Source organism: Chroicocephalus ridibundus, chromosome 8, assembly GCF_963924245.1.
Source record: "Chroicocephalus ridibundus chromosome 8, bChrRid1.1, whole genome shotgun sequence".
NCBI lineage: Eukaryota > Metazoa > Chordata > Aves > Charadriiformes > Laridae > Chroicocephalus > Chroicocephalus ridibundus.
This window is the reverse complement of record NC_086291.1, coordinates 4,773,804-4,799,689: the sequence shown is the minus strand read 5'-3', so window position 1 is coordinate 4,799,689 and position 25,886 is coordinate 4,773,804. Positions and strand designations below refer to the sequence as shown.

Below are 25,886 nucleotides of genomic sequence, written 5' to 3'. Positions count from 1 at the left end.
GCTATACACACACACACATATATATATATGTATATCTCCCTGTGAAGAAGCACCGCTGATAACTGGGACAGCAAAACTTGACTCAGCCAACAAATGCCCATAAAGGGTATTTGCCAAAAGTTACATCTTCGGGGTTTGGGTTTGTGGGGGCTTTTTTTGTTTATTTGTTTTTTAGATTGTTGACTCTTCCACTTTAAATTGTATCATTCTACTCGCTACTCAACCCCTTCCCATCTCCTGAGCAACAGCTCGGCCAGCTGCAACAGCTGCTCTTGCAGAAAGAAACAGGGTGTTAGGCCGCAACAGGTACATTACAACAAAGAGAGCATGGAAGGGATTGCTGGATGGAAAAAACCCAAACCTCCGGTGAGCTTCCCAATAAAAATATTTAATGCCTTATATGTGTTTGGTAGCAGAACTTGGTAATATTAGTAAGATAGATTTTTATCTCTTTAGAAGCATGCAACTGCCAAACTCATTATTAATCACACAGTCAAAATAACTTATGAAAAGTAGGTTAGTGATTTTCTTACCATGGCTCCTGCCAACAAAATTATTGCTTAGCATCACAAATGCGGTATTTCCAGTTCACATGCGTTATCATGTGGTGATGCCGGATTACAGTGGTACCAGCGGTTATATTTCCTCGCACAGCACCCTGCCAATGAACTCCCAGACGATCTGGAGTCTTCATGTGCGTATCAAAGGCTCGATACTGCACCACCTCCTCTTCTCAAGAGACAAACTGCTTCAAAAGTATGTTTTACTCAAAATGCTTCTGTAACATCACTGTTAAATCCAATTAATACAACTGTATTACTTTAACGCATTTTAATCATTAAAGAGAGAAGCAGCTAGCACATCGTTACCTCTACGTGGGAAATACTGACATCCATCCTTAAATGGCTGGAAACGGACCGCGTGTGGACAGAGAACATTATCTACTTCATATTGCTGTTACACAAGAGGTTTAGAATTCTCTTCCTACAAATCAGAACTAATTACAGCTTTTAGTACATACATTTATCCTGTGCGATTTTTCTAGAGAGTAACTTATGCAAAACTGCAAAAGAACACCTTCCACTGCAGACCACTCCACGACTAAGTAGGGAAGGAATGCTTTCTCACCAAAAGCGTCCTTTAAACTAGACACAGAGAAAGCCATGCAATCTTTTTAAGTAGGAAGTCCCAAAGATGACATTTTAGGATATATGCAGAGTGAGTCACCATGCCTTACACAGATGGATCCCCCGAGTTTGTTAGTGGGCTCTAACGCTGCGCACCAGCAGGTCTGAACATAGAGGAGAGCAGAGAACATTCACCAATATTTTTAAGTCCACAGCTCTTGATACCCAGTGATTGCCCCAATGCAGATTCAAGGGCTTACATTTTCGTATGATCGGGTTCTGCACCTTCCACTCGCTAACAGAAAGAGATGAACGTTTTGCGAGGCATGATAAAAAAGTAACGTTAACTTCCTGTAAAGGAGTTCCTTCCTTGGGATGCAACTCCACAATTTTAAAGCTTTTCAAACTCTTCATACAAAGGAAAAGCCGAAGTTAAAAATGTAAACATATAAAATCTTAAAATTCCATTTATATTACATAAGACTAGATATATACACACATATATTTTTTTTTTTAAATAAGAATTGAGTCCATTGTCACCCCTCTAGATATAAACCCAAGGTCTTGCTTGATTCATGTTTTCAAATATATTTTAGACCTCTCTGAGAAACTTTGCCCAAGATAAATTTGTGTAAATATTAATAACTGCATACAAGTTCCCTCATGATTTAGAAAGCAAAATTTTAAGCACATTTTTTCTATGAAGATTCACAGTGATATAGCTCGTGAAACATTTCCAACTTCCAATCAAAAAAACTTCTCAAGATCAATCTGTTTAGGACTAATTTATCTGAATGTATACTTGTATGAAATTATAATTGAAGAACTGATACAAACCAGGACGTTTTCTTATTGAACTGCACATTATAGAGGAGACTCTGAATATAAAACTTGGTGGGTTTTTTTTCTTTAAAAAGGCAAATACTTTTCTGCTTGTTGCACTAAGGTTGCCATCAATCAAGAGCTCTTGTTTCCACAGGAAACAGTGGCAATTAGAAGTGGACAGATCACAACAATCCGGCAGAACAACGTACTCTCTCCCCACAGAATGGAAGACCAGAAAGATTGCAACCTGTAATAAAACAGGAGTTATCATTTCCACTGGAAACAAGCACAACCGCTACTGAGAAGTCAGGAAAACTTGCCAGCTTTTTCTCCCCAATACAGAAGCGAGATGGCAAAGAACATGCCAAAAAGCCACTTGACCAAAGGGATCAATGGGGAAAAAAAAGTAAAAAAAAAAAATAAAAATAATCAGATGATGTATTAAACTACAACTGAATAAAACTTCAGACTGGATACCAGGAAAGTTTGAAATCAACCAGCTACAAAATTTTCATTTCAGTGAAGTTTCTCTTTTATGAATTCATTCAAACTTACAATCTCTAAAGCGTTAAGAAATAAATTCATTCAGAGTTAGATGGGTACTTGTAAATAAAAAATAAGAGAAAATTTCTAAACAGGAAGACATGAGAGAGGACAAAGTCTCCTTGAGAACTGAAGCACAGGATTCTCAACAGGTTGTCCTTCTTCCCAGGTGGCAGACTGTTGGTCAAGCAGTTAATTCTGTAGCACTCGTTTTTTACAAAATGTTAGTATTAAGTGTTTCTCGTGTAGTCAAGTCACGCACATCACAAATTTTTCAGATTCCCGTTTCATGACAATAAGATGACACCGGATTCTGTAACAGTTCTATTAAAATGGATAATAATTCTGAAAGAGTTGACATAATGGGGAGGAGGTGAAGAAAATTAAAAAAATAAAATCAAAATTCCATAATTTAGTTTTGTTAAAGCCATCACACCGGCGATTCATTTGATTGTTCGTTCTCATTTTCTTCGGCATTACTCTTTTTCTCACTCTTGTATGTGGAGAGGAATAAGTTTTCGATCTGAGTCAAGAACTCTTCAGCAATGAAGCAGTTTGTTACCTTGCCCAAAGTCTTCCTCATGCACTCCAAAAGCTAGTCAAAAGAAAAGGAGATTGGTTTTAAATTGTCACTTTTCCCGAGTTTATTTTTTTCCCCTTCTAGAAGTATTCCAAAAGGATTTTTATTTATTTGTTTAGGATTAACACTACAGAAAGTGTTCAACTGTACAACATAAATTTTAGAAAGGAACAGTCGCACAGGAACACATGGGTGATTTAAAACCAAGTCTGTAAAACCAATTACACAACAGATAAATTCAAGAGTATTTTACCAACTCAGTTTTAGATTTAAGCTGTTTATAAGCAAAGTCATGTTGAGAGGAAAAAAATTTAGATGCGGGTAATCATCATGTACATGTTTTCTGTTTATGTCTTTTGCTTTGGGCAGATTTGCTGTCTTGTTTGGGCAATTAATGTTACAGCTGTAGTTCTTCAGAACTGCACAGCAATGACTACGCTGACAGGGAAATTCAAGTTCCCACTTAAGCGTGACAAAACATGGCACGGCACGACTTCACTGATCAAACAAAGGACCAGGAAGTCCAAATCCCCCGAAACGCGTGCAATGCTTGACACTGAAAGTGTAGAACGTGCTGAAAGGAGACATCATTAAGCCGACATTCATTCTCCCCCAAACCCAGGTTAAACTTGGGAACTGCACGGAACCCTTGTCCCCAACTCCCTCAAATGAGCACCGTTACTTTCACTGTGTTCGTAAGTTAATAAGCTGCACTACAGAAGTGACTTATTGTGATTGGTTTACATCTCTAATTTGTAAAAATGCAATTTCAGTTGACTTCTGATGATGCAAAACAGACTTGTATTTTAAAAAAAACTTTTCAATTTAAAAAAAGGTAAGAATTAAGAGAAGAAAACTTACTTTCTGCAAACAAGTCAGGTCAGAATCTCTGTGAAAAATTTTATCCATGGGGACACTGCTGTTGAAAGAAAAATAATAGCAGTGCTGTAGAAAGCAGACACGCGTCTCTATTGAGACATCAATAACAAACATGCAAAAATTCTGAACTGGTTATTCTTGATATTATAAAGTAGACATATACCTATGGCAGAATCGGTATTTTTCAATTATCCACCTTGTTTTTTCAAATATTAATTCCCACTGAGGTTCCTCCATCATCTGCTGCACTTCAAATTTGTAGGGCAGGCCTGGAATCAATTGAACATGATTATTTGGGGTTTCCAGTACATACTATTTTTTTTTTTTTTTTCTTTCTCAGTTTTAGGTGCAATCACTTCCTTCCTCATGAGTGTTCATAATAATTGATTACTGACTGCAGAAACGGGCAGTCCTGTTACTTGCCAACGTTAAGGAGGTTAAACTAAAAATATGACATATTTTGGATTCCAAATTTAATTTTGGTGGGAGTAGGGAACAAAGCTGTTCTCCCTGCCCTCGTCAATTCCTCGTGCTGTAAGGAAGCACCCAGAAATTCACAACAAAGCAGAAAAATGACAAAATAAATTAACCTAGTACCACTTAAACTGTTGTAGTCCAAGATCTATGTGGTTATTATGCGAATAAAAAAGGTTTTGTTTTTTCATGTATGAACTGGCTGACTGTTGTTCTAGATTTCAGAGGAATTTTGTTCCTAAAGCAAGAAATTCTTCTAGTTTATTGCAGGTGGGGGAAGAGGAATTTAGAAAGTATTCTAAAGGAACACCAGAAAACGACTCGCAGAACACAATTCAGTCACCAAAAATCAGGGCGAAAGACTGTAGATTTCAGTAAGTCGTTAAAAAAAATAATTAAAAAACCCCCTCAGTCTTTCCAAGATAAGAATATAATGAGATGAAACACATGCTTTCCAACTGTACCTCAGCGTAAATGAAAAGAAAGCAGTAAATACAATTTGCTATTTGAATACAATCTCAAATGCGAGAAGTGTTTAGTGCGAAATGCATTTCTAAGAGTAAGAATTAATCTACAGAAATATTTAGGGCTCATATGAGATACTAATTTTTGTTCGTTTGCTCAGTACTACGGCACTTCCACCACGGTATAACTTTTCCAAAGAGCCAGAGGAGATACCATTTTGTAAAAAGTTGATTTCAGGAGAAAAACATAAATGCAAAGTCGTCTCAGATAGAAAACGTATGTAAGCAAGAAAAAGGTCTACTTCTAAGGGTGGATAAAGTTTTAAGTATTTTAACTCCACGCTGGAATGGGAAATGAGGATAAAATTACAGCACTATCAGTATGGTAAACAGGAATTACTGCACAGATGTGGCCACCACTTCGTTTCCCCTCGGACTACGAAGCTCTTCTGCAGGCAGATGGTCTCCCTTCCTTACTTCCACAGGAAAAAACAGAGGGGGAACTGTGGGCTCACATGGCCTCTGCGATCGCCTTGCCAAGAAAACTGGAAACCTTGGAGTTTGGATGCAAAAATCAGGACTAAAACAGGGACAGGGAGGAGGAGAGAGAAGAGGCAGCTGCCATAATTATAGACCGTTATCATGGGAATTTTCCTCAAATTAATATCGGGAATGAAAGAAGAGCTGATCATCACTTGAAATGCCATAAATTGTATACGATATTTTCTTAACTATTCAAGAAAGGAAAACACCCCGTTTTCATGAAATGCCGAGGACATTTTGAATCACGAATCTGTTCTCTTCGGTTGGGATTCGTGCCAGCACACCACTGCATCTTTCACATCTTCTCTTTTCCTGGACAGCTGGCACGTTTGATCCTTTGACCTTCTGAACACTAAGGTACTCAAACAAGGATTTTTGGCCACTAAAGCAGCCGATTCTTTGCTGTTATACTTCTGTCTCCTCATCAGAGGATCTGTTCAGAATTTTGTAACACAGCAAAGTATAAGTAATACACACAAAGCAGTTTCTTGGCTATTCATACAGATACTGTATGTAAGTAACAGTGACCCTTGTCCCAACCCTTTAATTTCTTTCACAGATTGTGGGAAATACCAATACAGAAAAAAAATCTTTTTATACCTATATATTCTCATCATGACAGCATGGACTACTTGCAGGATTACTCTTTAAGTGAAATTCCTGGTTTTGTACAGCACAAGTTACTAACATAAAGATATAAATACCCATTTTGCAAGTTCAAGAATAAACATCTTTCCCCTTAGAATGCATAAAGGGGAAAAGAGAAAAAGAAAGGAAAAGAAAAATTAAGACAATGGATAAAATATCAGTACTTACGGTAGGAACCATCAGAACTGATCTCATCGCTGATTACTAGACAAGTAATCTGAGAATATGGAAGAGGATTATTGCGGTTGTAAGGACTTATAATCATTCCAATGAACATGGCACCACCCCGGGAGAAATAACTCTAGAAGACCAAAAGCACACATGAAAACAAACTCATACAAGAAATACAACCTTTTTCAGCACAGCATTCTGAAATTTAAAAAAATAGCATTTTTATGTCAATTTACAAATGACCTGATTTTAAGATGCATTAAGAGCAATCGTGTGTATTAACATAACGTGCATTAACATTGTAAATACTGGGGAGACTTGAGGCTGTTGGGTTTTTCTGCTATTTGATTGTTTTTCCTGTACAGCCCAGCAGGTACCTGGTATTTAGCCTGAGTGTCAATGTCCCGTATTGAGGGGTTGGGGTCGAAGGCCGGGTGGGAATGGTACCACCCAATAACACTGTATCCTCTGGCAGCCAGCGTTTCCGAGGCCTGCGTCTGTGATACCGGATCCATCTCGCACTGCAGCCCTGTACTGAGGCTATTGCACGGCTCTGCTGCACAAACCTGTTAAAAAAGTCTCCATCAGTTAAATAAAATTTAAAGAATTTTAAGGTGATATATATACCAGATCTTCCTCATGATAAAGTTGACAGGCCAACACTTGAACATAAGCATAAGTAGCATTTCAAGACTACAGTAAATAATGCCAACTTTTAATATATTAAAGTAGTTGCCCTTCAGAAACTTTCATCTATTCGAATTATATATTAACAGTTCTGGTATTTTAGAGAAAATGTAAAGAGACAAACACTTACTTCTACAATTTTATCAGCTTCAGAGTATCTTCCACCTAGCAGCCCAATTACTTCTGCCATGGACACGTGAGAGTGCTAAAAGTATATTACACAATTATTAAAATTCAAGTTGTATAATTTCTCCTAGTTTTGATCTGCACATGACAGAATACAGTGGCTTCACAGCTACTTCTCAATGGCATTTAGAAGGAAAAATTAGGACAGCTAAAAACTACCAAACACCCAGTGTTCCATTTTAAAGCAAACAGAAGAGATAATGTTTGCCTACTATAAACATGCGTGAACATAGTGCATTTGTCTAACACTTCCACACACGAAGCAACGCCAGCTTCAAGAACTGAAGCCTGTGCAATGCTGAACAACTGCACCAATTTTGGTAGAACCTGTTGTTACTGAAAAAACCCAAACAGACATTGCTTTGCAAACACAAAATCAATGCCCAGACTAGTAGGAAACAAGCCCATAAAACTGCAAAGTGGCTGGCTATTTTAGAAAGTAGCTTTAAGCAAATTATATTTAACTTATGACGGAGAGTAGTAACACTCTTATTAGTGTACAACCATTTACCTTCTAGAAAAAACTAAGCACGATACAAAAAAAAGTTCCTCTTTAGGGGCTTTATTTAATACTAGATTCTCATTTCTAGGTCTGAATAGTACTGAATTTCTCAATCTTATGATGTTGCCCATTAAAAAAAAAAAAACAAACACAAAAAAGAAAACCACAACGTATACATCATAGCTTTTTGAAAGATAAAATTTAGTCCTCACCAAATCCATTATTAGAAGTGCTTCAGAAGACACTTTCACCTGGAAAGGTTCCTGAAATGATAAACACAACAATGAGTATAAGAAAAGTAGCACAAGTAATAAAGTATTCTTGATTATTCTCTCATAGGTACATACCTGTTTCTCTTCAGTGAATAAACAGCACGGTATCAGCTGAAAGGGATCAAAGGAACTATAAAACGAAAGAAAATTTCTCTAAAGATGTAGGACAGTCAGGAAACTTTTCAAGTTTCCCACTGTCTCCTTGGCAGAGGAGGAATAACTTTGTTTTCGTTACTGGATTTTCTCATCCCACACTAGGATGACTTCCACCGAATATGGAAACTTCACTACCCACACTTGTGAATTTCAACACCAAACATTTGAAATGGATACATGTTATTTCAGACTGTGATACATATTAACGATTTGCAGCCTCCAGCCTGAGGCTACCCAAGACATTTGTTTCATTTCTAGAAGATCTATGTTTGAACACGATGTACATCAAATAATACCTTTTTATTTGTCTGGAACCTTTAGAAGATTTTGCAGGTTTCAGTTTTTCTTCCTCTCTTCTTCTTGCTAATTCTTCAGCAGAGAGATGCTAAAACGATTTAAAAAAAATTAAATCTGTCTTAAGTGGTCTTTCAGTAGTGATTCCAAAACCATCCCAGAATAAATTCTTGCCATCGGTGTCTTCTTGATATGCTCTCAATTTGTGTGTGTTACAAGACTACTCAAGACAGAGGGCAACAGCCGTAGCAGAGTCAAGTAGTGTGAAAGTAATGACAATCAGAGATCTCGTCCACAAAACAACCGGTGAGAGAACTCTTACGTTCCCCAAGTCAATCAAATTCAGCCCATACCGCAAACCACACGTAAACCCAAGTGTGATAACTAAGGAGAAAATCTCCCACTACAATCTACGGCCAGAATTTATCCCGACCCCTCTTTAGGGATGAGTGCTTTCAAACTTTATTTCCATCCAAATATGTATTTTGCAGAAAGTATTATGATTATCTACCACAGTTGCTCAAAAATAGGTATGGCCTTATAACATTATGGAAGTAATTGTTACAGATACTATTAGCGAAGGCTGCAAATTTAAGGGGTTTTCTATACAAGAAAAATAGAATGTTTACAGTTCTTCATTTCTTGCATAATTTTAAGTTGTAGGAATAGACAAGCAGATATTTTCTGAGTCTTCTACCAAGTATTTAACATTTGTATGAATTTTTCTAAGCACTTCATAAACCACAGTATTTCTGAGGATATTGCTAGTAGGAGAATTAATATTAGGAACTCACATCACCTGCATTATAAGCACAAAGAAACCATACAGAACTGAAAAAATAAAAATGTAAATCTTATCCTCCTACTCCCTGCTGTTAGCATTAGGAAGGCAGTTAACTGAAAACAAAGGGTCATGAAATCTCCTACAAGACAAAGCAAAGACCTTTATAGGCATAAAACAGCGTAGGGCCATACACGCTCACAACACGAACACCTCTGCAAACACCAAAGTACAGTTGTATTTATCAGCAGCATAAAGATGTAACAGCTGCTACATTATTTTCAAATTATTGCTTCCACAAAGAGAGGTTAAGCACCTATTACACAACTGTTACCCTTGTATATTTGATGCAACACCACCTGCTAGCAATTAGCAAGAATTAATTCTATAAGGAAAGTTTAAAACACAGAAGGGTTACCTCAAATGTCTGTCCTTCCAAATCCTTTGCATCACACCAGTTTCCCCAAGGGTCTCGCACTCGCCGTCGTCTTGTGCGCTGCAGCAAGCAAACCAACATGAGTCAAGGATCGTACTCCTGAAAAAACTGCAGGCACTTCATTTAATCAGACATAAGAAATTCGTCCAAAAGGTTACTGCCACATGAATATTACTAACACTATGACATATTTACAGAAAAGCACGGACACCCTGGGGTTCTGTAGAATTATGTGGTTCACAGTCTGTCACGAAACATCACCAGTGAAGTTTTCCGTTTTTAAGGCTGTAAAGCATAACACCTGGTCGATGCTCCACATGGATCATCAGCTCCGACAGTAACGGTGCATTATTCCAGCGCAATCAGAGCAATCCAGTTCTGAATTATAGCTCAGACAATACTAAAAGCTATAAAACCAGTCTGTTTACATCTAGTGTATGCTGCAGTTCCTTATATTTCAATTTATTTTTTTTCAGTGGGATTGATCTAGTTTTCCTCTCATCAACTGATTTATTTTGCCATGAAGTACTTAAAATGCTACATTAAATGTGAGTATGAAAATTAAATCTGGCAAGCCTTGGTAATTCATGAAGTTATAAATGAGTTCCTACTAATTGTGTGCATAAGGCTCTCAGTAAGTCATATCGTATACCTAGTATGCTTAACAGTTAAAATGCAAGCAACTTAATCACACGCTACCAACTCATTCCACTATTTTCTGGCTAATTCAGACTAATAACTTATGGAGAGCTGTGGAGGAAGGGGTTGGGGCTGCAGGGGAAGGACTGAAACACAGTTGTAGTTAAGTACCTGTACAGAAATCAAATGCGTAAGACAAGAGAAGTTGGGGCAGACACCTGTCAGACAGCAGAACTTGTACTCAGACTGACACTGAAAGTACAGGGCGTTCTAATGAAACTGCAAACTGAATGAGAGGAGACTTTTCCTGAGACGCCACGGCTGAAAACGAAGACTGAAAAGACCTTCTCCACGCTGACTGTTCTTTGCTGCCCCCACCAAAACGTACCATGGACTGCAAGCGCTGAGCGAGCTGGTACGCTTCCACTGTGTCTTTCCCCTCTTTGGACCGCGTTTTATCAGCTAGTTGGGGTCGGTTATAGACAGCCTGTTCTGCAGGATACAGAAGAGAGCAAAGTATGAAGCCACTTAGTTCTGGTACGGAGCCAAGAATGACATAAATAAGCAGTCACGACAAACGCCATAAAGAAAAGAAAAACAACAAAAAAACCCCACAGTGAAGAGACATCTCTTGATGGTCATATTACTGACTGATTATCTACCCCACTGATTATCTCCCACTACCACAGCATTTTTAAGACAGGAAAACCTTCCTCCTTCTTGCTAATTTATTTCAGACAAAATGTATTTGCAGGCCATTCCTCCTCTCCTAGGTGACAGTCATCCAGCTCTGGACCAAAATCAATCCACAAATTGATTGACTGAACCAACAGTAACTGATAGGTGTATTTATACTTTTAACATGTCACCTAATTTTAACATTTGAGTCTTCTAAAAACTAGCCCTGAGGATGAAGACATTGGTTTTCATTTAGGAAATAGTTATAGCTCAGTATAGGAAAAGAAACAGCAACTTGAATTCTCTCTTACACAGAGAGAGGGCAGAATTTCAGATACAGTGGGTATCAGGAAAAAAAATAAATCCAACGCTGGACACACAGAAAAGCACGAAACAAAAAACCCACCCCATCAGTTCGTGTGAAATAAACATGGGGGGGAGGGGGAGTGAGAAAAAAAAAAAAAGAAAAGGCCTTTTGTAAAACTAAAAATCCTTAATCCTGCAAGAAAGTTACAAACTCCTCTAGATTTTCAAAGGTCACAGAGACAATCCGCTCAGAAGGTCCTTCCTAGGAAGAATTCATGTGTATCCTTCTGCGTGAGCAGTACACCCTAACATTTAGCAGTCCAACGCTAATGCCAAAATAGGCTACAGCCACAACAGGCTGGAACATGACTGTACCAAACGCTGTCCAAACAAAGATTCTCTTCTACAGAAATGTAACAGCAATTATTAATTAAGACATTAAGAGTACAGAGAAGTTGGAAGATTATCCACGTGGATGCTTGATTCCGATTAAGTGGAGTCATCCATGCTTCAATGAAGTGAACTTATAACTTTTCTTTTAAAGACACACTTACTAACCTTAATGTTTACCTTTCCCATGAAAACATTAATTTTAATTAAAAAAGCTGACAGAATTTAAGTTCTGAATTGATTCCAATAGAAATATCTTTACCACAGCCAAAGTTAATCGCTCCTATTAATTCCAAGTATGTGTGGATCCGTCCAATGCAGTTAACATCACCGCAGTTCTTAAGGCCTGGACGTACTGAAGTCTTATTCAGGTATTTGGGTTTACACCTCTCCCTAAAATAAAGTATAGCACATCGTTAAACAGTAAAGCAAATCACAAGGGGAGGAAGGAATTGTGTGACTGAAGCTGAGGTTAAGACGAGCCACTGAAGTGATTTTTTTTTTCCCCTCCGCAATGCACACGCTACACAGCAATCACAGCAAAAATACAAATTTCACAACACACACAATATTTATTCTAGGGTTATTCATACACATTCATACTCATGCAGAGTGAAACTTATGTTCCATCCGTTAGAACAAACTCTTCAACACAACTGGTGCCAGGAAGCAATGAATTACTCAGAAGTACCACGATACTGTTAAACTGAGATAAGAACATCTGCATTAGATTAGTGTAAATAGCTCATATAATCATAGGTTTCTTTGGTGTAATAAGTAAACCTGTTTTCACTCTCTATGCACTTATTGCTTGCTTTTAACCTGATACTGAACCATCGCAGTTCAACACTTCTCTAGCACGGATTTTTAAATAAAATGGAATTTTAGAGTTTCTTTGCAACTAGAATAAGCTGTCAATATGTAAGACAACTGAATGAGAACAGAGTTAAACTCAGCAATTCTTTCTACTTAAAAGCAAGGTAACCAACACAGCGAGCACACAAAACAAAACTGTCCACAGAACAAACTGTATTCTGAGCCTGCTACCACAAATCACTAAAGTTTCTTAAACTGATTCTTTGGAGATGGAATAAAAAATATTCAAGCGCCCAAGCACTACTCCAAATTGATTCTTAATGTGAAGTATTGTTTTGGTCGACATTATTTGCTCTAGCACAGACTATTTCTTCTAGCCGCCCTTCTGTAAAGGGCATAACATTCTGTACAATGCTACAGACCTCATTATGGAATTAATTTTATCAGTTACTTTGAGGAACCATTTATTAAAACCATATATGAATTCTTATGTACAGGGTGACAAAAACTGGAAGAAAATAACATAACCAAAATGGATGCACCTTGTTCTGATATAGGACACTCATTTTCATAATGCTTCAAAGTATTTTCATTGCTTAGCTTCCAGATTGTCAGGAAAAAAAAAAAAAAAAAAAAAAGGGAAAATGCAAAAGAACCATTACCTTAATAATCAGTGCTGTTCACTGGCAATCTTTGTAATGCTACCATAAAATTAATTTTATTCTTCTCAGAAGTAAGCAGAGTTTTAACTACATCAAAGCAGGCCATGAGACATCTTAATCATTTTTTTCAGTAAATGAAGTTAATGCATCTTACCATTGATCCAAAATATAATTCCTAATTTTCAAATAACGCTCTGGTGTTTTGGCCTGGCGTCCTTCAAAAAATTCGGGAATAGCTTGCTTTTCTTCTTCCAGAATGATGCTTCTGTCAACCTCCACTTCTTGATCAGGAGGTTTAAGCTCCTCCGCTTCTTCCTGATGATCTCCATCCACTTGGCAGGGAGAGGGAAAAAGCAATCCATTATCAGCCAGGTCTCTCTGTTCCTCATTAAGCTCCTGATCAGTCACTCGTCCAGTGCCATGAGATGTTACTAGTCTGCCTTGTTCAGCTTTCTCAATAAAATTATTGTATTGCCGGTAATTTAAATTCACTGATTTATCACCATTCAGGTGCTGAGAACATGTTGCTGCAACACCTGGAAATACTAACGCATCCACTGTATCTTGCTTGGTGTGTTGAGGACCTTCTTTAGGTAAAGAAATTGCAGAAGCGTGCCCAACAGATGAAAGAACACGTTCCATTCCTTTCATTTCTTCAACTGGACTTTTTGAAATAACAGATAATTCAGATTTTACAGTTTCTTGCTGGAAGGTAGGAGAAAGTAGTTCATCCACATCATCAGTTATGTCTACTTCTTCATCATCGGACAGCTTTTCAATTTTCACTGCATTCAGATTGGGGTCCGCACGGCCTCTCAAGTTTCCAGACGACCACGCTTCTACCCTTATCCCATCTTCAATGGGAAGACTGCTACCACACTGACCTCGCTCTTCTTTTTCAGAGTCATCAGTTTTTGCCTTAGGAAAATATAAAATACTTTTAGGAGGAAAAAATAAAAACAATCCCCTCTACCTCCCAAATAGTCATAATCATTTGACTGGAACAGCAGACATTCTGAAGTGTTTCTTCCTCATTTTACCCTTTCAATACATTTTAATCCATTGCAATTGACTTTTACACAGCATTATAGGTAAACTTCTAGCTCACGTGTAAATTAATATGTATTACCATTCGAAAAAACCCCAACAGACACTAGTAATTTCTTCTTAAATGCCCCCGATGTCTCAAATGAGGCTAATGCTAAAAATACAACACACAGCTGAAACAACTGTATACTGGAAGACGAGTATTTTCAGACTACCAACCAACAGTATAAGAGACTACAAGTATACTACATTTATTGTTTAGTTAGACCAGCAATAAAAGTAATTCTAGGAATTTGAAATCAGGTCTGCCTTCATATTTAAATAGGCACCAAAGCATATTCCGCTTTTCTGAATATGGGAATAAATAGACTACATACCTTGACTGCAGTACCCTGAAAAGACGGATTAACATCAAGCTACATGTACCAGAGCATACTTGTCAAACAGCCTTTTTACTAGCTACAGAGATACTCCGTTTACCTTGTTCTTAAAATACTGCCGAGCATAGCTCTTTACTTGTAGAACAGTACGACTTCCAATCAACTTGGCAATTTTCGTCCACCGACGGCCAAATTTCACCTAGTACAACAAAGCACATTTAAGTTACCCAAATGCTAACATTCCAGACATTGCATTTATGTGCCAAAAAGAGTTTAGAAACTCTATTATTCATTACAAATGCACAAACAGTACAGCAAACCTATGGCAAAGAACCTTGCTACTCATATTCTACCAAGAAGAAAACTGCATCCAACAGTAAGTTATTGCTATTCTTCTTAACCAGAGGATCTTCCTCACCCAATTCAGGCACGCTGTAAATTATACTGCCTACTAACCCAAGGAATCCTACTGAAATTAATTTGTACTTGGTGAAGCAAACCCTGTTACGTTCAGCACTGTACAACCACATAATCTCTAAAGACCTTACAATAGTAGATAAAGGATTTCACTTTATTAGCCCATTTGCCTTAAGCACACACTATGCCTCCTGTAGTTAACTACAGCATTATGATTGTACAATTCATCAAGCTGTATATTTGAGACATTTTGCAATGTCAAATTTTAATCAGCCTCCTATGAACAAAGTCTAGTTAACAAAGCCATTTCAGGGGATTCATTAATATAAATTTGTTTATCATTACACTCTCAGTAGATGGCAGTTATTTTTAACACATTAGAAGTACAAAAGCAGAAGCAGATAAATATAAAATGCTTATTTTGTTATTTAAGATAAACTAATGACTTATATTGAAAATATTACATATATAAACAAACTTACTAGCCCCTGTTCAAACAGTTCCTTTTCTTCTGATGTCCACTTTAATGAGTAGCTAGCTGATTTTGTAGGTGATCGCACCCTAGGAAAATAGGAAACAGAAGTTAATGCTTTCTTAACAATATATATTCACAAATCCCAGCAACTGAAGGCAACTTCTGACAGGAGGCCTATTTCCCATCTTCTGTAAAACTCAAAGGTATCATCTTAAACATGAATGTGGCTGATAAATAAAATACTGAGAATCACGTCAGCTCCATCACAAAGGAAGATTCAAGGCAACACAACATTGATCATTAACTAATGGTACAGAAATACATAGAAGCAGCAAACAGAAAAGTTCAGGCAAGAAAGCCAACTAAAATTAACAAGGGTTGTTTTTTTTTTTTTTTTGTAAGGACCACTGTGCTACAAAACACCCCCCGGCTTACTACAGGCCTATTATTACACACAACAGTATTTCTTTGCCTTGAAAGGTCTCTTAAATAATTTTGTACAGCCAAGCAAGAGGAACTAAGGACCTGTAACTTTTTTTTTTTACAATAGTGTCTAGAAACTTAAAAAAAAAAATAAATCAGATGCCACACTTAAAAAAGCAACTCAATCATTAAAATGTACGTACATGACTTTTCCAGTTTTCTTATGTGGGCTGCAAATAAAAAACAAAGTGGAAATGAAAATTAATAATTGTGATGCTGTCGCATATCTCAGCAAATAACCTTATTTTGGAAGGACTTTTCATTTCTTCTCAACCAACTGAGAATTTTTCCAAGGACATAGCTTACCTTTTCATAGATCTTTTCTCTGCTTCCTTTTGATTCAGCCATATTTTTTCAGAAAGTGATTTATTAGATAAATAGTATCTGAAATAGTTACTAAGTAAGTTTTTGAAGCATCAGAATATATATTTGTACACGCGAGGACTCTAATAATCATATGAATTATACTGGTTCATATTGCTGTGTTGTAGAAGCAAGCACCGCACTGTTTTCAAAACTGAAATACGCACAATTTCACACACTCCTACTAGTTTAATGCATAAGGAAGCGACATTTGACTCCTGAACCCCCATGCTCACTTCACTTGGGGCAAACCAGGTATCCTCTTTCTACAACTGCATTTTTCTTGTTTTGACTTAGAAAACATTAACTAAAGTCATTTTAATGGTATTGATACCTTATCTGTTTTCAAATTAAGCCTAAATAATTCATTCTATTATGAAAACCTCAATTGCTTTACTTTCTTGTTCCTCTACTACTGCCTATTACTACTCTCAATTACAAAAAGAACACGAAAATAAATTAGCCCATGATTACTATTGCAATAACCCACCTAGGCTGCTGAAGTCAACTTATGCCAGAAACTCTACTAATGTAAGACTATTTCAGGCAATATTGCTTAAAAAAAAAAAAAAAAGAGGAAAAAAAAAAAAAGCAGCAACTGTTCTTTCCCATTTTCATCTTGCATGCTGGCAGAAGTATGAATGGAGCCAAACAAAAATCAGACAGTGAACCAGTCCAAGTGAAGAACAATTCAGCAAGAAGAACTAGCTATTTTCAGCCACATCAGCTGTTTGATCAGGTTCACTATGAAACCACACAAATAGCTGCATCAGCACAATGAATAAGCAGCTGAAGTGGGGACAAATATTGCTATTTTTGGTGCCAGTGTCAGCTTAAATCTGACAAGCTTCAGAGTCATTTTCTGAACAATCAGAATCACCATTAGAAGCTGCAGATAGCTAGATGATTAATTCAGGGATCCTCCCTGACTTCTGAAATCTACCTACAAAATGACAGTGCTTCAGACACCTTAACAAGAAAAGATTTGTCCAGTTCCTTTGGAAACAGGACGTTTTCTATTGTTCTACACAAAACCATACAAGCAAATAAGCAAAAGGATACTCTTCTTCCAGCAACATTTTCTCAATGACAGCCCTGTTTTCTTCGCTAATGCTGCTGTCCAACGTCCACGGCTGCAAACAAGAAGAATATGTTTTACTACTTTAATTCTCTCATGCTGTTATTTGAGTATCAAGAATCAATATGTAATAGCTTCTAAAATAAGCAAAAAGCACTGGTTAAAAACTTAAAAGAGCACGTACATGGAGGGAAAAGAATGGAGAAAACAGAAATTCTGATAACCTTGCTAGAAGTACCATTCATTTAAAACATACTTACAAGACTATTATCAGTTCTCCAAGATGAATCAAGATAGTGATCCTGCAGCAAGTTTGAAGCTGTGTTTTCATGATTTCTGAAAAAGATTCCAGTGTTCAAAACAATGAAAGCTGATATTCAGGCAACATGAATGCTGTGAGAGTGAAAATAACATGCAGAAATAACACACACTTTAACAGAAGATGATGGAATTAGATATTAAAATTAAAATCATACATTGCAGACTATTATATAATGTTACTCTCTTGTAACATTCCATTAGACTTAGCATAAATCCCCCTCAGCAAGTCACCATTTTTCGTAATCTCAATAGTAACTCCTCACCTATCTCACTGCAGACCGCATGAGACACTGGTGAAACCCTGAATACTAAAATCTATTCATCCAGAAAGACTGAAAGCAGGAGGGACCATGTAAAATAGACAAAAATGAAAGCAGCCACAATTCTATAGACAATTAAACCCCTATATTTTTAATATTAAAAGTGTCATTAAGTGTTATTATCTCCACTTAACATTTATACATCTTTCCCCCGATAAGGTAAAAACATCCCCTTATAAGGAAAAATCTGTGGAGAAAAGCTCGTACTTACACAAGGTTTAACAGAATCCTATCATACAGAGTTGTTAGCGCTCTTATGAACTTCATCCAGATTATGCTTGATCTTTTGTGTAAATAACTACTTTTAGAAAGCTGTCACTGATTAACATAATTGATCAACTTTCTTCTTATTTAATGCAGCATAAAATTTCCTTGGTAATTAATGCAGTTTTTTTGTCATTCTTTGCTTCCTGAATGCTCAGACTTTACTAAAGACTAATTACCCCTACATCCCTTGCAATGCTACTAAAATTAAATTCACCTACTATTCCGAACTGTTTTGTAACAGCAGTTCAAACATCTCTTTAGAGGTAAGGTTAAATTCTCATGTACAGCCAGAAACCTGTACAATTCCTGCTTCTTTTGGAGCACATCAAGGAATGGGTCAGATCCATAGTCCCCTTTGCTCAGTATTCTGTCTCCAACAGCGGCAACAGCAGATGCTATTTCAGGACAGCACGTGAGTCCTGCCACCGTCTCTGACATCATCCTCTCACACTCATAGCATCTGCAAATGCTAGATTTGTAGTGTTTGCTACCCGTTTGCTTCAGCAGCTGTTTCCAGATCCCTTACCCCTTAATTTGTTGAATCAGTTTTCAGATCCTCCCTGTGTTCACTTTTCTCCACCCATCTGGCTCCGCAAGTCAGCTTCCAGTTATACAACACAGTACCTTCTGCCTATGTATTTCAAAGGAGTCTCCCGGCAGCCTCACCACCGAGTGTCCCCAGCTCGCGTACCGTTGGATCCCTTGACAGCGGTTCTGCATTCACCTCACCCCACCTCAGCGATTTCACAGGCCCCGTTCTCACCGCCCTGCCTGGTGATGATCAACTTTGGTGCTCTCCCCGCCAAAGAGCCCCCAGTGAGACTCCAAGGTCTCCCCCTGAGGCGCCGGGCGGGCGCGGCCTTGCCGGGGCAGCCCCCTCAGCCAGCGGAGGCGACACCGCGCGGGGCTCCGGGGCCGCCCTCCCCCTCACACCGAAGGTGGGGGGAGAAGGGACGCGTTCCGCGCAGCTGACAGCCCTCAACTCACCCCACCGCCGCCACCTCTCCGGGCGCCGCCGCCGGGTCGCCTTCGATGTCCACCTCCAGCTCCTCCGCCGCCGCCGTCGCCGCCGCCGCCGCCATGACACCGGCCCCGCCGATCTCGCGAGAAGAGGCGGGAGCACCGCCCGGCGCCGGCGCCTGGGCATGCGCGGGGCGCCGCGCGCGCGCAGCGGCGCTGAGTGAAGCTGCGCCCTGAGGAGAAGCCGGGGCGGAGGCGGAGAGATGGCGCTGGGGTAGGCGGGGCGCCGAGGGGCAGCTGAGGGCGAGCCGGGCGCCGAGGGGCAGCTGAGGGCGAGCCGGGCGCCGAGGGGAAGCTCCCAGGGTACGAGCGAAGGGGAAGGGGCTGGCTGTCAGGCAGGGACGGGAGAGCGCGGGGGGCTGAGGGGAAAGCACTGGTGTGAGGGGGACGGAGCGGGCCGCGGAGGTCGCAGCCCTCACAGGCCGCGAGTCCCTGTGGCTGCTGCTCCTCCAGGCCGCCCCGCTCCCTGTGGGGCTGGGAGTGCTCCGAGGGGGGAGGCCGTGTCTCAGGGTGGATGGAAACCCGCCTGGCGATTCGCTTTTCCTCGCTGGCGGCTGCTGAAGCGCGCTGGGCTAACGGCGGTTTGCGAGCTGGCCCGGGTGAAGCCGGGCCCGCTGAAGTGCGATGCGCTGGCCGAAGAAGGATGCTATTTCGGTGCATCGTCCTGCAGATGTCGGTTTTGCTAACCTCTGTCTGTGTACTCCCGAGCATGCAGTCGTGTCTTTTCATTTAAAAGATGACAGCAGCAGGGTGTTGTGCGAGTCAAGTTAAAGTGTTGTAACGTGGCTGTAAAAATGACAGGTTTATTCCCGTATATTCTTAAATCTGTGTTTTGCTTCACAAGAAGTATTTGGCCCTTCATGGTGATTGGGCTTCTAGTCATATACTGAAGGGAAGTGTGAAGAACCATGAGGGTTGATTCTCATTATGTAGAAAATGACCACAGAGAACCTTCCATCGACTCAAGAAAGTGTTTCTGTTTTAAGAGGTGACCCTGCAAATATTTTGAACCAATAAACTGTTGCAAGCTTTTTATTCTGAACATTTCATCTTTGTGCTGGAATTGATTTAAAAGTGAAATTAATAAACGGAAAATATGATTGTTTTCATTGTCACTACTTAAAAATGCAAAATCTAGACGTATGGTGTGGAGAAAGACAGAAAGAAAATAATTGTTACAGTCTTGGAATTTGTCAATACCATGTCATAGGCTATAATATAGAAATGTCTAAAGCAGGTCCAGTCCAATATTGAATGTCAGTGTCCATAATAGTGTCCTGAAAACAGCATCATTGTGTTAGCAAAGTTTTGGGCACAGCCTGCTCCTCTGATTGGTTCGTACCCAGCCTCGTCATACGATTTATTACCGCGGGGAACGAGTCTAGTAACTCTAAAGTAGAGCAACCCCATACTAGTAAATTTGCAGTGAGATGCCTTCTGATCTCCAGTTAGCTCAGAGCAATACTGTAATTGGCATAAACCAAGCTAATATTACATTATCCTCAGGAGAGCCAGTGCCGTTCAGCTGTTTGCTTCCCTGCGTCTCCCCACGTTCAGTTGTAGCCGTGGAATAAGTTGGATCAGCTCACACATACAACCTGGAGCAGGCATGCATGACTGCACTGAAAGGGAGGGCAGATCAGTCTCTTTTGGCAGTGCTCTGCAGTTAGGTCCGCCTAAGCTAAACAAAACTAGCATTATCTACTCCAACATCTCTGTGCTGTATATCCTTGAGAATACAGATGTTTCCTTATTCATAATAGATGGCTTTTTAAAAATGTGATTTTCCCGAGCAATGTTTAGCTAAGCTATTCATACATACTAATATTCACAGATATATGAAAGGTTATTTTTTATCTTCTTTTTTTTTAAAGTCTTAATTTATGCCAGAGGAGGTCATACACAATGTGTTTAAGACTGGTGTTTTTTAAATATGTTCCAAGTATGAGATTTGTGAGAGAAGCAGAAGACTAATCAGTGCTTAGGAGTTTAACAGCGTCTGTAAGATCCTTTTTTTCCTTGGCCACCTTTGATTGCTGACTTAATTCTGCCTGCCCTAACATAATCCTCGATCATTCTAGGCAACAGCGCTATCCAAATTACATTAAAAGAGCATTCTACATTTAAATTTAGATTTTTTTGCTTAACATTTTCATTTTGTTATTAACATTTTCTTTTTCAAAAGTGTTACAATTTGAGCCTGATTTTCTGTTTTATTAAATTCTGCTACTTGCAATGGGGTCTTTTTGAGACTATTAGCAGCTAGTAAGTTTGCTTTTTCTCCTCGTGACCAGTTTACGAGGGAAAATGCAGCATTAAAATGACCAGCCTTGCACGCACAATGCAGTGGAGTATCCTTGCTGCTGTCTAAGGCATTAATGGCTGCCCCGTAGCTCAGTAACAGATGTATCAAGTTGCTGTGTCCATATTCTGCTGCAATATGCAGTGCGGTCTTTCTCCAAATGTTTCTATCATCAATATTTTTATTTTTCCCTGATGTCAGAAGGATTTTTACAATCTCTGTGTCTCCTTTGATGGCTGCGTAGTGCATTGGAGTACATCCATTCATGTCCTTAGCTCCAAGTCTTCCTTTTTTAGCTAACAGAACCTTCACGATGCTGAGATGTCCTCTCACAGCTGCAGTGTGCAGGGGAGTCTTTTTCTCCTTGTCTTGCATGTTGGGGTCAGCGTTAGCCTTTAGAAGCATCTCCACCATTGTTCTGTCTCCCCTTTCAGCAGCAAAATGTAAAGGGGATTTTGACTGCTTGTCCTTAACATCAACATTGGCTTTGTGGCGCAGCAGCTCTTGGGCAACATCAGTGTAACCTCTTTGACTTGCAATGTGCAGGGGAGTAACAAACTCTTTAGTGACAGCATTAATTTTGGCTCCAGCATTAACTAAAAGGCCAACTAATGCGCCTTTATTATGAAGTGCAGCAACATGGAGTGGGGTTTCATCGGCTTGGTTCACAAGGTTAACTTCCATCCCATCACGCAGGAGCAGATTTGTGATGGAAGCAGCGCCAGCTTGAACTGCCAAGTGCAAAGCTGTGTCTGAAGCAGGAGTCTTTATTCCGAAGTTTGCTCCCTTTTTGATTAGAACTTCTGCTGATTCAGCTTTGCCTGTTTCACACGCCAAGAGTAAAGGAGTGTACTGCATTTCATTGTACGCATTTATATCTGTACCTCTGTCAATTAAAGCTGCTACAATACCATGCAGATTTTTCTGTACAGCTCTAAAAAGAGCTGACTCCATTATGTCAGACGACAAATCTTTAGAATATTCTAGCAGTATTTTGAAGATGGATGGGTGGTTGCCATTGAAGGCTCTTTCGGCCATGTTGGAATCAACACTGGCTCCGGCTTCTAGCAGTACTTTCGCAGTATTTTCAGACCCTCGAGAAACAGCATAACCGAGAGCAGTCTGTCCCCTTTCATTCTTTCCATCAATGGAGGCGCCAGCCTTTAAAAGCATTTTTGCCAGACTGCTCTCATCTTTAAGAGCTGCCATGTGCAAAAAGTTGTGCTGGTTCCTGTAGCTTCTCGCCTCTTCTTTCAGAAGCATCTTCAATATGTGACTGTGGTTATTCTGTGCGGCCAAATGAAGCGGTGTCTTCCGTTCCGTATCCAAACTGTATATATAAGCACCACATCGGAGAAGCACTTTCACTGTGTCACCATGGCCTTTCTCAGCAGCCTTGTGCAGGGGTGTTCTTCCTTTCTCGTCCTTCACGTCTATCTTTGCACCTTTGCTGATCAAATATTCCATAATTGCTAGATGTCCATTATCGGCTGCAACATGCAGGAGTGTTTCACTTGAAGAGTTTACTGCATTAATATCATTATCTTTCAATGTTTTCTCAAACTCAGAAAGATAGCCTTTAGCGACTGCATCAAAAATGCCAACGTGAGAATGATCTTTTTTAGGTTTTGCTGCTCTTGAAAGTTGAGTTTCTTTTTCTTTCCTCTTAATAGCTCGTTCTTGTTTTTTTCTCCTAGGACTGTCTTTTTTTTCCTGGTGCTTTTCAGTGCTATTTTCAAACCAAACTGTGTCTTTTTCAAGTAAATACCCTACCAATTGTCTTCTAGCATCTCCAATGCTTTCATTTACTTCAGTGACATATTTTCTCATCTTGCTGTAAAGTTTTGGCTCCACTTGCTTTAGACATGGATAAAAAAAGAGCCTGCAGGCTCGTTCACCTTGAGAAATTAGTATGTCTAAAACTCGAGAGTTCTTTTCTGTTCGTGTCCTGTAGAAACTCATGACCATCTTTTTTTCTGGGGTAAAAATACCATTGTCTATCAGCCAGTTCAGAAGATGGTCTGGGTCATTTATGCCTTCTACTAGCTCTTGCTTTTTGGTCCTCAGGACTTCAATTGCGTATGGATTTGTAAACAGGCTAGTTGAATGCATGATCATGTTGATAATCCAAAAGTGAATTGAGCGATTGTTTGAAGTTAAATATGAAATAACAAAGCAAGATCACATCATTCACACGTTCTTTTCATAGAACTATGAACCAGCAACCGTTGTAGTTCAGTGATAAATCTTTAAAGAATGAGAAAGAAATCAAAACTCCCTCACCTTTGGTTTTCTAGTTGTTAGAAGTCCTTTGATCTTCTCTGTTCTTCCTTAGCAACAAGTGAAGTTTAATAACAAAACAAAAATCTGTGATATATAAAGATATTCCACTTGGATGACTTCTTCCAGATTTTTTACGCATAACTAGGGAGAAAAAAATGCTTTTGTGAAGCTAATATTTGAATAAAAGATATTTGTTTATCGAGTTCCTCTGTTCCTCTCGCCAAGCTGTTTTTTGTAGGTGCCAAAATGACCAGTCTATTAAACATGACAAAAGAAAATCCACAGCGTAGTTACTGTTGCCATGATTACATACCTTGTATGATCTTAAATGAAAGAGTACACATTGCCAGCTACGTAGGTGAAAGCCCTGTAATGTAATGAAACACAAACATAAAGACGGAGATAAAAATAAACTGTATAAGCGGCTAGTTATAAAAAGTGATCCAGCCTTTCTAATATGAGTTACAACTTCAGTCTATAAGGTATATTTAACTTAAAGGCTATTTAGCTTGTCATTCCTGCTGTAACCTGGAGTCTGTCTGGAATTTAATTCTTTTACGTGAGGTGGATCAAGGTGTGTGATTCAGTATGCAACATTTAAAGCATAATTAAATAGAGCTTCAAATCTGTGAATATGCATCGTCTTCAGTATGGATGCAGGACCTTTGAATCTAGCTGTAATTAATTTAACTTATTGGTGTTAAAATTCCTTATGGAGAGAAGGACATAAAATAATAATCATCTACACATTTTGAAACCAATTGAGAGAGAAATTGAGATTACAGAGTTCTGTAGGAGCTTGAAGTAAAATGAGCTGAAAAGCTGAAAGCTTGACCTTATTTAAGTAAGTGGGAAAATTTGCCATCTGTTTCTTAGTTCAGTGCGTGCCCTTTCTGTTGGACCTGCTGCCTTTGCATGTATTTTCTTCAATAGTATGTACAATGTGACTGATAAGATTTTAAATTTTTTTTCTGTTGACTTTAGCTTTATAAGCAAGATCGCAAAGCCTATTCTATTAAAAACCAAGATTTATTGAAGAAATAGCCGGGAAAGGCAAGACTTTTAATATATATTTTGAAAGCCAGCCATTTACCAAGTCAGCAAATTTGACAGCCAATTTAAGAGCTCAGTAATTCCTCTGAAATGCAAAGGAGGGCACTACACCAAGAACAGCAAAACCTTTGTCATTTAGTTAATGATTGTTAACACATAGCATGGAAAACTATGGTTTATTGTAGGGAGTCAGGAGGTCTCAATTGTGTTCCCAAATCTGCTAAAGATTCAGTCTGTGATCTGCAAATTATTTAGTCTTCAGATTTGACAGAACAAAGTACTGAAGATCTATCTGTGTCTTGAGTAAATTGATGGTCCTTACTTAAAGTTTGGTGAAATGAGGCCTTTGTGTCATCATTATTATTATTTCCATGCAAAATAGAGATAGCAATACTTGATTACCCTCACAGGAAAGTTTTGAGTTCTAACAATGGAAAATGTTATGTGAGTGCCGAGCAGTATTGTTAACATAGACAGCACAAGCATTTTTAGAACTGAAACATTTAAAATTTTAAACCAGAAATTTTTATATTCTTTAAGAGTCTAATGGTGTGGCAGTAGTTTCCTAGTGTGCTGAATACAGTAATTTTACTAGTAAACAGGACAAATTAAAGGCTGCAGTACTCCTAACTGGCCTTGAGGAGGAACATTTGAACAATATATGCAGGCAGCATCTCTTTCAGAGTCACTGTGGGACTTCGTTTTGGGAAAATACTAGGCAGCAAATTACTTGTTACTAGATGCAAATCATTGTCTTCAAAATATAGTTATGCATATATTTTTAAAAATGTTCTTCATTATATGTGTGTGACTTACGAGGAAATTCTTAAAACAAGAATTGCATTTGACAAGAAAATTTTGGAAGCTTGTTTTATGGATTCATTTTTAGAAATTATGTTTTAAAAGCCTTTATTTTTTAATTAGTATTTTAACTACTTTTAGAATTAAGCCTTTGTTCCAACAATGACTTCAAAAAAAGAACAAAAACCCAAACAGTTGAGAAGAAAAGAGATTCATA

The 25,886-nt window shown here is 38.7% G+C and overlaps 3 protein-coding genes across 6 annotated transcripts in view; 1 reads left to right on the top strand and 2 right to left on the bottom strand.

The window, feature by feature from the left end:
* Nucleotides 1-34: 34 nt before the first annotated feature.
* On the bottom strand, nucleotides 35-19,317 carry MYSM1 (Myb like, SWIRM and MPN domains 1). 3 transcript variants are annotated; one of them, XM_063344161.1, is made up of 20 exons: nucleotides 19,198-19,317; nucleotides 17,563-17,638; nucleotides 17,287-17,357; nucleotides 16,168-16,245; nucleotides 16,005-16,031; nucleotides 15,386-15,464; nucleotides 14,587-14,685; nucleotides 13,214-13,977; nucleotides 11,844-11,974; nucleotides 10,596-10,699; nucleotides 9,551-9,628; nucleotides 8,354-8,442; nucleotides 7,977-8,031; nucleotides 7,842-7,892; nucleotides 7,072-7,146; nucleotides 6,632-6,820; nucleotides 6,252-6,384; nucleotides 4,118-4,223; nucleotides 3,937-3,994; nucleotides 35-3,090 (listed from the first exon to the last, which is right to left on the bottom strand). In XM_063344161.1, the coding sequence occupies exons 1-20, from the start codon at nucleotides 19,290-19,292 to the stop codon at nucleotides 2,926-2,928; spliced, it is 2,523 nt and encodes an 840-aa protein (XP_063200231.1). In that variant the 5' UTR covers nucleotides 19,293-19,317; the 3' UTR covers nucleotides 35-2,925. The 3 variants fall into 3 exon arrangements, with proteins under 3 accessions (XP_063200231.1, XP_063200229.1, XP_063200230.1); XM_063344159.1 differs by having other exon boundaries at nucleotides 7,842-8,031; XM_063344160.1 differs by having other exon boundaries at nucleotides 3,937-3,991; nucleotides 7,842-8,031.
* Nucleotides 19,318-19,374: 57 nt separating this feature from the next.
* Nucleotides 19,375-25,886, top strand: part of FGGY (FGGY carbohydrate kinase domain containing) — a 327,607-nt gene continuing 321,095 nt past the window's right edge. The window contains exon 1 of one of the 2 annotated variants that reach the window (XM_063344960.1): nucleotides 19,375-19,444. The gene's annotated coding sequence lies outside the window, so the exon portion shown is untranslated. Of the gene's footprint in view, nucleotides 19,445-19,477; nucleotides 19,534-25,886 lie in introns of those variants that run through there. The other variant, XM_063344959.1, reaches the window with a different exon arrangement.
* LOC134519274 (CARD- and ANK-domain containing inflammasome adapter protein-like) lies at nucleotides 21,383-23,650 on the bottom strand. Its single transcript, XM_063343200.1, has one exon. The coding sequence runs from the start codon at nucleotides 23,648-23,650 to the stop codon at nucleotides 21,383-21,385; it is 2,268 nt and encodes a 755-aa protein (XP_063199270.1).

Bases quoted from the DNA above. Each gene is read 5' to 3' on its own strand.
- MYSM1 (XM_063344159.1), bottom strand. From the start codon at position 19,292: ATGGCGGCGGCGGCGGCGACGGCGGCGGCGGAGGAGCTGGAGGTGGAC. The intron at 16,246-17,286 runs GTATCCTTTTGC...TAACTATTTCAG, and splicing joins AAAATGTTGCTGGAAGAAGA to ATACTATTTATCTAATAAAT. The intron at 8,032-8,353 runs GTATTATTTGAT...TTCGTTTTATAG, and splicing joins GGTTCCAGACAAATAAAAAG to TTCCTTTGATCCCTTTCAGC.
- LOC134519274 (XM_063343200.1), bottom strand. From the start codon at position 23,650: ATGATCATGCATTCAACTAGCCTGTTTACAAATCCATACGCAATTGAA.